The 11,547-nt window shown below is 41.6% G+C and overlaps 1 protein-coding gene across 1 annotated transcript; it reads right to left on the bottom strand.

Annotated features, from left to right (window-relative positions):
- Positions 1-264: 264 nt before the first annotated feature.
- Positions 265-10,295, bottom strand: LOC124148811 (DNA-binding protein inhibitor ID-4-like). The gene is made up of 6 exons (XM_046520119.2): positions 10,181-10,295; positions 6,460-6,615; positions 6,272-6,350; positions 1,809-1,966; positions 1,124-1,368; positions 265-817 (listed from the first exon to the last, which is right to left on the bottom strand). The coding sequence occupies exons 1-4, from the start codon at positions 10,184-10,186 to the stop codon at positions 1,812-1,814; spliced, it is 396 nt and encodes a 131-aa protein (XP_046376075.1). The 5' UTR covers positions 10,187-10,295; the 3' UTR covers positions 265-817; positions 1,124-1,368; positions 1,809-1,811.
- Positions 10,296-11,547: the final 1,252 nt, after the last annotated feature.

Here is an 11,547-nt window from a genome sequence, read left to right as displayed (position 1 = left end):
CACCCGAAGGGACGCAACTCTACACGGTGAATTGCGATGCCTTAGACTACTGGGCTACCTATCCCCAGATGATTGAGGAAAGTGAGTAAGTATGGTTTTACGCCGCCTTTTGCAATATTCCAGCAATATCAGGGCGGAGGACATCAGAAATGGGCTACACACATTGTACCCATGTCGAACCGGGTCTTCAACGTGACGAGCGAAAGCTTTAACCACTAGGCTACCCAACCTCCCCTGATGATTGAGGAAAGAATGTAGACGTGATTATTTCAGATATATAAACAATTTATTAAGAACACAGCAGGCACAATATCAAAACAAACGGAAAAGCAGTCAGTGTGACAACATGAAATCATAATATACGTTGAGTGCAAGGTCCAACTTGTTCATGTGGTACAGAAGACAGCAACTTAACATAGCGTCAACAGAAGGTAGATTAACAATTACATAACAAGAAATGTAAAATATATCTGTAGAAGTTGTATTGACAGTTTAAGGTAGTGAAGCCGCGGTTGACTAAAACACGTGTGTTCATCACCATGTTCAGTCGTATTCCAATAAAATGTTGATGGAGCCTACAGAATCACTTAAAATCACTCTTCACAACGCAGTTCAGTCGTACTTGTATGTAGTACACAGAGATGCTGAAAAATGGTAAATATGTTCGTGAGTGGGTCGTTGGTAGGACACCAAAGGCTTGTGCGATGGGGTGGGGATTTCAGCCAATCACATCCCGGAACAAGGTTGAAGGCGGCCAATGATGTTCAGGTATTGCTTGACAAGACAGAGCCCAGTCTAGCATTCTCTTCCGATTAAGCTAAAAAGGAAAAAAGGAAACATTTAAAATTTAGCATAAATAGAATCATCATCGCAATTACAACTAATTAATTCCAAAACAGTGAGTGAATCTGGTTAGAGGCGGCACTTAAAAGTATTTCAGTTGACCCCTGTGTGTCTGTACGTATGCATATTAGCATACAAAAGACGAACCTCTGCACAGAGACACAATAAAAGAGTCCAAGTATTTTTGGCATGCCATTAAAATCCTGACTGACATATGTATCATAACTTTACTGGTATTTCTATGAACGTTTGTTATTGTGCTCATCATAACGATCCTTACCTTTGAGGTGAAATGACAGTTTGATCATCATGGTTTGTGTAAAGTGACGTCATGGCTGCAATGACCTCTGACCCCATGACCTTGACGAGGTGATGATGGATGGGAGATGTGTGATGAGATGTGTCGTCTGTCTGTATTTCTGTCTGTCTTGAACATGTGTATGGAGTTGAAGTTGAGCAAGATCCTTGCTTCGTTAGCACCATCAAGTATCACAGTCAGGCTTCTAGTATATACAGGCGAGAGAGCTGAAATAACAAAAACAAACATCATAAGTAATGGAGAATATTCTAACTTTAAAATCAATCCGTGACAACTGTTGCTAATACATTGAGAGTATAAGAACTCCAGAGTTCCAGATAAACGCGATGATCAACACGTTTTCAAAACGTGATCGTATCGCTACGCTTGTAGTAAGTCCATGTGAACGTTTAGAACTTAAGACAGTCCTAGCATCACGATCGCTTTGTAAAACGGGGCTCTGAACTATGACTGTCTAACCATGTTTACTTTTATGGAACATTAAATTCCATTTTTGATAAAACTCGTAAATAGCAAATCGACCAATCACTGTTGGTTTACACATAAGGGATGTATTTGTTGAACTAAAAATCCAAATTGAGACTAGCTAAGCACCCTCTCCATACAAGTATATGAACCCAGCCTGTGTATAGTGTGAATAACATACCTCCTAGTGGGAACCTTTTCTTCTCTTCATGACCAGGAAGCTAGGTCTGCTCTGGCGCTTCTCAAAGTTAACAAGGGATGAGGATTTGGGAGACTCGGGCATCAGCTGCATAACGAAGTTCTTCATCGTCTCCTCTGCTAACTCGTCGCCATGTGAGCCTGCGGGAAGAGATTCATCATTAGTCATGGGCCTCGTTCAAGGTATTCAGAACCAGTCGTGCAGCAGTAGCAGTGGTCACGATTGGGTTAAAAGTAATGGTTTCCCGGAGTTCATTCTCTTGATTGTTTTTTGATTCAGTGAATATGATGTCTTTTTTAACTCGAGTTGTTTAATCCATGTATAAGACATTCATGCAGCAGGTTAAAATGGGACACGGTGTGTTTCCCGGTTGACGTGGCGTGGCCATTCCACGTGTAGTGTACTGATTGATGTTGCTGAATAAATGACCCGTTTCCCTCATGTGTACAAATGTGAGAAGTGGAAGTAGAGGAGAATATAACAGCTTTTTCACATCATTATTATAACCATAAATGTTAAGTAGGGTGACACGAAACCTGTTCTTAATACTTTTGAAGCTTCTTTTCATGTCGTAGATGGTGAATTTAATGGAAACCCATCATGAATTATTTCCCCAAAGAAGCAAAACGAGAACCGAAGCGTTATTAATGGCTCTAAAATGCGAGCAGACATATTGAAAATTAATGTGAAAATGTGTGTCATTCAGTTAACTAGTTGTAAGCAAATGGTAAAAGGTGACATTATCAAATCTGGATGAGTCATGATCATAATACGAAATTCACGTCTATTCGGAAATGAACTACAAAAAGGCTTTCGATCCAAGATGATGGAATTATTCGTTTTATTATCCAAAATTCACGTGGCATGCGTGACGCTAATTCGTTTTAACTCAGTCCACCGATTTTGTATACAACCCGAATCGTCAACACAGGCATAACTCCCCATTTGAATTGTGGGTGAAATCCCCAAATGAGCAATCGTCTCAATATTGGCGGCTTAGCACGCTTTATTGGGAACAAGTAAAACCTTTTAAGAAATCAATTTCTCGCACCTACAATAAAAACACGGAACATTTTTTTGTGCATGGCCGCTTGTTCTGATAGCCGGGCGCAGGTATACAAATATTTGTGAACGGCCCTAGGGTGTTGCCGGTCTATTTTCGGGGTATTATTGTATTCTCTGAATGGCCCCGTGGCCACAGCTGAGCTCTGAACTATTTTCTCAGGTTAATTAAGACACGCCTGAAAAAATGAGAGTAGGTCTATTTTCATAGGTGTGCTAGTTCATTTAGAAAGCTCGTCACATTTCGCTGAACGAAACTCCAAATAGGACCTTTTAGCATGAGCCATGATTAGAATTCCAAGTAAGTTTACTCGCTAGATCAGAATGTCGGCTGTCATTACACCACCAAGTGTCAATGACCTCTGGCTGGGTTGTGTCCAAATTGGCATGATTTAGTGTTATGATCATGTCCGAAAGAACAGACTTCCACGCAGAAATCAGAAATCGTCATTAGAGTTGTCGACAGCTTAATGAATAACTTTGGTGAATTTTGAACAGACGGTTGGAGCGGCCTTCGGGAAATTGACATTTACGAAACTGTCAAATGAGCGTCAGCGGGACGTGACAGGGCCGAATATCCCTTACTCGTGATGACCGCATCTGGCAAAATGCTGTCACGCGATGTGCGGTCCGCACGTGTCACGCGACTGCCATGGACACAACGCCACGCGCTGTCACGGTTCGCACTCGGGAGGGCTGACCACCTGCCGCAAATCTCCAACTCGGCTGTTTCCGTGACGGAAATTAATCGGAGAGAGTCGGGGGTCGAGAAACATCTGTGTATCTCATGACAGAGGTATGGCTGTAGAAGGTGCAAATCACGAATTAAGTCGGTACGAACGGAGACGTGGTAGTTTAATCGTAGAAAGTGTTTGAAGCGCCCTGATCATCTGCACTGAACTTGAGTTGTTTTCCCGAGCAAAGCTGAGTGAGTGAGTGAGTATAGTTTTACGTCGCTTTAAGCAATATTCCAGTAATATCACGGCGGAGGACACCAGAAATGGGCTTCACACATTTCAAACAATGGCGTTTGTGAGTGAGTGTGGGTTGAATTTCTCAATATACTGTGGGATTGCCCAAATATTTGGATCTTGTGTGGATATCTGTAGAATTTGGATACATTGACCCTAACATAATCAAACAAACGTCAAATATTTGACAAACCACGAGTGACCGGGTTAGATAGCACGTGCAGGATGACACCTAGTCGAATGATTACGGAAACAGCAGGACAACAGAAAACCCGTTGTACGATTTCGACAACAATGTCCAAGCAGTCATCAATCAGTGTCAATAGGGGCTCGGTCGAGTATCATGTCAACACTGCTTGACCATATGCTCAACTGGACACAATTAGACCACTGTCAGGAGTCCCATAAGCGCTTGACCATTGATGACCTTGCTGACATGCAGGCATCTGTCGAGGTGACGTCATGAGAGGGACGTCCGGCTATTGACCGGCGATACTCGTTACAGTAACGAAGCGGTTGTCACCTGGTACTTAATAAAATAATCCATCCTGCCGACAGTTATGAAGCGCGTCGTCATGTCAATGGATGGCGTTGATGAGTTCAGGTTAATTAATCAACGATCGCAACATTTTTACCAGGCAGGTGTCACTCAGGTGTGTGAATTTGTAATCAACGCCCTACACGGTGCCTTTACCTGCCATCAAGGCAATGTTTTATGTAAACCCAATTTTAACACCTGGACTCACCTATTTTTAAAAATAAATCTTAATCACAGTTTGGAAACTACCGGGTTACACGTAAACAACATAAACATGAAAACACTTTGGGACGTTTTATGTAATACCTCAATGTTTTGTACGTTAAATGTTAACGCACTAGTTTTACGACAATATACGACCACATAATACATGCCCGAAGTTTCAAAGGTTTTCATGACTGCATAAATCCATTTTATATAAGATGATATCATAGGTGACGTCTTAAATCACAAATAAAAAAGTTGACTTAATTTCAAATATTTGAAAGCAACGTTTTTGGGCTGTGGCAAGTCAAGAGATCAAAGGGGCAACAAAGGTATTTGGCGACATCTGCCGCAGTGGTATGTCTTCCCAGATCTCTCTCCCGCGTTCCCACGGTCACCCAAGGCCCTTAGATTGCAACATATAGCAGAGGGGGACAGGTAGAAGACAGCTAGCGGAGGAGCACAGACGCGCTCGAGTGGACCGGATGCAACAGATGGCCAATTACGTTCCATTGCGGGGACCGTGTTTCGGTGTGGGACTGTGTGGGAAAGTCAGGTATTACAATACCGAGCTAAAGAATACGGTTGCCTGTTTCAATTGACAATTGGATCCTATTACAATGTTTGGGTGAATTTTATAGGGAGATTTGAATAGAATGGCAGCAATCTTTTAGGTTTTATTGACTGGGAGATGTCAATCTGTTACCCAACAAGGTCAAAAGAGATTAAATAAATGAAAAATGTTCTCCCTGAACTAGTCCAGGGATCCAATAAATCAGTGCGAAATGGAAGGAAAGTTTAAAACGACAGTCATGTCAGCGATATTACGAAATTGTCTGTTGAATCTAACACGATGCCCAAAAACTGTCTGCTTGTGGTTCATCTGTTATGTAATCTCCCCATAAAAATCAGCGTTCAGCTCACGCAACCGCCCTACGCCTAACACAAGAGACTGAAGACACACACATTCAGCGGATCCAGTTTTACTTAGTTTCTAAACATATTTCCCTTACATGCCCTTCACGTGACCGTCACGACGAGTCAGGTCAGAGGACAACTGTTGGATGTCACCCAAACCTTCTCAGGCACCCTGTTCACGTAGCAATGGCGGACACCCGACACGGTGGGCGGTCTGTGCCATTAAAGAACACTTTCAATCCCGGGATTGCTGGATGCATCACTCCATCGAATACAAGGGTGTACGATACCACACCGCCAAGCTTAACTTTCCTACATGTTGTTTTACATGACATATAATCTGGCGATGACGCTTCTAGAAAAGGATGTAACCGAAGGGTTCTTGGCTGATGGTTAAAGTGTCACTGTAGGTCCTCTGTAACAGCTGTCTTGAGGAGTTGTTTGCTTCTCCTATTATCAACCCTAGCCCTTACACGGTAATGTTTATGTAAATAACTGTCAACGACACTGGTTAACCGTTTCGCCTGTAGATACCTTACGACGTATTGGGTACGAAATACATTAACCTTGTTGGTAAATGCATCAGACGGAGAACTAAGGTGTATTGCATTACCCAAATGGAATAGAGAGGATTGTTCGCTGATATTTGAATTGCCTTTTTTAACTGCTCTGAATTTCAAGATCACGACTCACTGTATTTAACCCGTAAATCTCTCGAACATTATACCCCATAATCAAATTTGTGTACTCACCATGTTTTTGTCGAAATCTCTCGAGAAGGGCATCTTGGAGTTCCTCGATATAACGCACTGCTTCTTCAATTACCTCCACCTGTGAGGCAAATAAGGCGGAACATTACAAATACATCAACAGTGCTATTATAGGGTCTCGCGATGGTGTTTCCAGCGCGTCATTACGACAATGAAGACACTTTACGTACCTTTGAGACCTTCTTCTTATCAGCGACTGAGGGGACAAGTGCCCGGAGCTTGGAATATTCGCGATCTCTGATCCTCTTGATGTGCAGCTTCAAGGTCTTTCTGGCCGCAATCTGGGACTGTGAGCAGGTGCTTGGTACTGAGGTTAGGCGAGCCATCTGAAGATAAAGAAAAGTGACATGAGCAATATTGACAGCCTGGGTGCTCAAATACTCAAATAACGCACGTTGAGTAAATTATATAACCAATTCAAATATATATATATATATATATATATACATATATATATATATATATGAGTCGACCAGCGACTCTGACCGGTCTGCACTTTTGACGCACTATGACGTCCCATACAGCTAGATGTCTGCGTTTTGTGGGTTAAATATTAATAACTTAACATAAATATAAGTATTATAAGTTTAACAGCGATGTCGAGATGCCATTGTGACCACGCAAACCCTAGCTTCATCAACATGTGCATCTTCCCGTGGCAATAGAGTTAACTGGCTCAAAAAGTTCAGTTTCCACTCAGTTAAATCTCTTGCCTCGGGCGTCACGCCCAAGACCCGGGTTCGACTCCCGACATGGGTACAATGTGTGAAGCCCATTTCCGGTGTCCCCCGCCGTGATATTGCTAAAAGCGGCGTAAAACCATACTCACTCACTCTTTCCTCGGGAGGATGCATGTGCTACTGGAGATCGATTTGATTTAACGACGCTTTTAATAATATTGAAGTCATACCACAGCGATTGATGTCAGAAATTGGTTTCACACATTGTATATGTTTGGAATCGAACCAGGTCCTCGGCATAACGAACAACCGCTTTAACCACTGGGCTACGCACTCAAGACTTAACACTTCTAGACGGGTCTGCCGGATGGTTGACCGAGTTTAGGCGTTTCCAGTCATATGACCGTTACAATCGAGTCAAATGACAAGACCCTGATAGCCTACATGAATAGATCCAGCGACAATGTCGACATGAGTCATTTTGAAGCATGTACAGGTGCGAGTTCAGAATGATAACGGCTCCAAGTCAGGACGAGTTATTGTGATTTAGTGAATTTCGGGTGAGCAGTGTCATACGGCATAACAATGATAAATAACATGCATTCATAAATAACAATACCGATAATAAAGCCACTTATTCCCACGTGGACATGTTTCATATGACAGATTATTACCCTGAAGACGCTTGCTACCCAGCAACGCTTGGTATGTCGGAGGAACAAAAAATCTTGTAATCAGAGTTGAGTGAGATAGGTATCGGCTGGAAAGATGGATTACACATCCCGTTGTGAGTTATTAAACCTGTTTATTGGGGATTACTTTTTATCAAGGGGAGATAACTGATAACTGGCAAAGAAGAGAGCGGGCTGGATTCACTGGAGCTGAACTGACCTTCGAGTGAAACGTAAAATTAACGGTACAAAGTCCCATTGTCATACAGCGTCAATTACAGGCAGGGTTTCGCCTTACTCCGGCGGGGGGAACGCCAGATTTTCCAGTGAGTGATTCACGTTAATCGTTAGAGGACTGGGGGTATATATCAAAGCTCATGAAAGCCCGAGGGAGTAAATTTATTTTGACCTTGTCACAAAGCCGAACAAATCCACGTGCCCTCCTAAAGGTCGGACGATAACAGCAACTCCGTATATATCTTGAAGACCTCCGTAAGTTACTGAGTTAGTTTCCACGTGACCCCTACGCAGGCGCAGCGAGCCATTAAACTCTTCATTAGGCCGTACTGTCGTATCAGATGGCCAGTCATCTCACAAGCTAAAGGCAGGTAGATAAAGGCCGGCGAGAAAGCTACCTTTATCACAGTGATTTATATCACAACAACTAACTACTCCCCATGAAGGCTCCGCGGTGCGATCCCTCCATCACGACCAGTTGCCTAAAGATAAACCATCGTGCGAGAAAGATACGAGACAGGGACATGCAAATGTGACATTATGGATGAGGCGGTGTAGGACCTTCTAACCTTGAGGTGAAGACGCTGGGGACAATTATGTTTGGTCTAAGTAGAAACCGCAGGGTGGTACATGCGCCATGTGTTGTTGCTACACGACCCCGGGGGTGCGAGACAGTGTCAGCCTGGGGGTGAGGGTTAATGAAGACCTCATAATGACATGGCCCTCGGGTTGAGACCGACATTCTCAAGAATTCATAAACTACGACATTCGTTATTGGCGTCTTCAAGTTCAAAGTATGCTGTTATACTGATAACCGTCAGGGCTAGTCAGGGCTAGGAGGAAGCAAGCTCGATTACATAAAAATATACAAGATTAGGAATCTGTATGCTAAGCCACGAAAGCATTGTATGCATCACTGATATTCAAAACACTCACAGGCATAAAATGAAAAAGTGTTTATTTTTATTTTTAATATAAAAAAAATAATTACAATCAATAAAATGCAGCATGCCGTTTAGTGATGTAAATAGTTGAAACGGTTAAAAAATATGACGAAATTATAATTAAACACTCCTTTGAAAAGCACATTAATTAATTATATAAAGAAAATGTGAAAAAGATGGTTTGTACACAACTAGTTTAAAACTCACTAAACTCCATACTCGACCAACGCCATGTGGGAAAAGCGCGCGTAATATTTCGTGTCCTGACTCGCGGGGCATTCGACTGAGGTCACATGACCAACTAATCGTCTGCACCATATGGTGGCGCGAAAACTAATCCTTGTCGTCTGCTCTCTTATCACCGGCATGTAGAAACGTCATGAGTTACAAATATTACTTAAATGATAAAAAACGGTAGGAATTTGCAAAACTGTGTACATGTCAAACACCGTTCCTATGCGTGTCAAATGTAAACACGATCAATCACATGACTAAGCTGATGGCCGAGCCACCATATGGCAACGAACACATGCAATAATATCTGTTCTAAATATAATTCAAGGTAAATATTTATTGTTTTCTTGATAAACTTATTGTAGCTAACAAGTTTCATTCAGTTTTGTCCGCAGTTGTCACTAATACAAGGATTAAACGTTACGTATGGTAACACCCTTTCTATGACAAACCCAGGAAACATCCCAGATGGGCTCGGCTTGTCACTCACAATTAACAACTTTCAGCAGTAAAAGTTACTTCCAAAAATATATACTTTGTAAATTAACCTACAAATTCAGCTTTGTTTCCTGGTAGTTTTGAAAAAATAAAAATTGACATTTCATGAAGATGATCTCATCCATTACATAAATAATTGACATATGGTATTAACAAAATGATTTGTCAATTAAATACCAGCTTGACACTTTTTCATGATTATTTTATTAATTTAAACGACATAGACATATTGGGAGTTTTGTCACTCGACCCAACCATCTGTAAACATATAGGCACAAATACGGGGGAATTTCCAGAGAAACATATGTTCATTCTAGCAATAGGTAGGGCTGTGGTAGAAATGGTATAAAATCCACAAAACGGAATTATATATGGAAACTTTTGTGTATAGCATTAATTCGTAAATACAAGCACGTATTATCACGGAATAGTGTCATATGATCAATGGCATTTGGCTCGGTCTCACGACCAACAACCCGGAACAGGCAAAATAGCGAAGCAAACATCTGCTCGCGCTCTGACCGATATGTGATTTTATATGCAAAGGTATTATGACATAAAACACGCAGACGAAGAGGAGACATTTGAGGCAAACATTATCAGAGTTGGAAGGAAAAAAATACGTACCTTCATAACTGTCAATTAGATCCGTGCAGCAAAATAAAGCTTCCAATATGCTCCAACCACACTAGAATACATGTGTTTGATTCGAATGAAGTCACTGTGCTATATATAGAGCAGCCGAACCGCACAGCGGTCTGATATCATTCCGCGCAGAGAAAAGAGTTCGCATGTAAATAGGTGATGTTGTCTCCTAATCACGCCAATATTTTTCACAACTACAATTTAAGACGTATACATATTCCATAAGGTGTATGCTGCATTTATTTATTTCGATGCAATGGTATTTGGTGTTTATTGACCTGGCGCAGGGATATGCGTCAGTAAACGGGAGCTATCAGGTGTGATAAAGATTGCCGGTCGCGTGGGAAAGACTCGCGAAGCGAGGAGCGAGTGTTCGTTTAACAACTTCCACCATTGTCATCTAGCCGGCTGTCGCCAAGCACACATACTCTCAACAACTGTCGCGATTTTTGTGATTTGCGCTCCCAAATTTTCCTTGTTTTTTTTCCCTCTACGATTTACAGTTTAGTCAAGCCAAGATAATTTCCGCGCGACGCTAATTTCTCCTCAGATACCATGGTCATGATGAAGTTTTTCAACGAATGTTAACAGATTGTTGGTTTCCGAAGGGCACCCGCTCGACACATCGCAATGACACTCTGCTACGTTACACACACTAAACAAACCCGTCTGAGTTACCTGCTAAACTTTTTCTGATAATTAGAGACAAAGTACAGGACTGGTAAATTGTTGCAACTCACCTGTCAAGCTTAACTCCGCAAGCGTTAGGAATCTTGAAAGCCGCTCTTTGTCAACGCTATCTTTCACATCTGACTTTACAAATTGGAATAATTCAAACTTAAAATACAATTCGCGTGTAGAACTTCGATTGATCGGCTTATTATTAGAAAATAAAACGCATGTCCAATTTAACTTTCTTACATCGTTCAAGTGGGAAAGAAAAACCTGTGGTTCATTAACACCCGTTGCTTTAGACATCTTGCGATTGGGTACAAAATGCCACGCTTGGTAAATTTGAAATGCAAAAAAACGCTTTTGCTTTAAAGGAAGCTCACATTCAGACTGACAATGTTTGTCATCGGAAACGAATACGCAAGCGGGTTTGTGTCCCCAAAAAATTACATCTTTTGTTTGTCTCTTAAAATGTCGGCAAACCGGTTAAACACCATTACGCTTTTCTTAGTTAAAGTACATGCATGTAAATCAGACGTTTATAAAACGAATAATTCTTATAGAGCAACAAAAATATAATGTCAAAGAGTTAAGCGAGGTTATCGTTTTATGTTAAAGGGTAACCGCAGTGGCTGCATATCTCGCGGTACGCTCTCGCGCCTTACATGAACTATTTA

The sequence above is a fragment of the Haliotis rufescens genome, unplaced genomic scaffold (assembly GCF_023055435.1).
Source record: "Haliotis rufescens isolate VD_foot unplaced genomic scaffold, xgHalRufe1.0.p SCAF_6, whole genome shotgun sequence".
Taxonomy (NCBI): domain Eukaryota; kingdom Metazoa; phylum Mollusca; class Gastropoda; order Lepetellida; family Haliotidae; genus Haliotis; species Haliotis rufescens.
The sequence above is the reverse complement of the archived record's forward strand: the minus strand, read 5'-3'. Positions and strand labels throughout refer to the sequence as shown.

What these genes read in the sequence shown, in the direction of transcription:
- LOC124148811 (XM_046520119.2), bottom strand. An exon ending in ATAAGAAGAAGGTCTCAAAG is followed by an intron (nt 6,351 to 6,459) that starts GTACGTAAAGTG and finishes TTTGCCTCACAG; the next exon opens with GTGGAGGTAATTGAAGAAGC. An exon ending in GAGATTTCGACAAAAACATG is followed by an intron (nt 1,967 to 6,271) that starts GTGAGTACACAA and finishes CTCTTCCCGCAG; the next exon opens with GCTCACATGGCGACGAGTTA.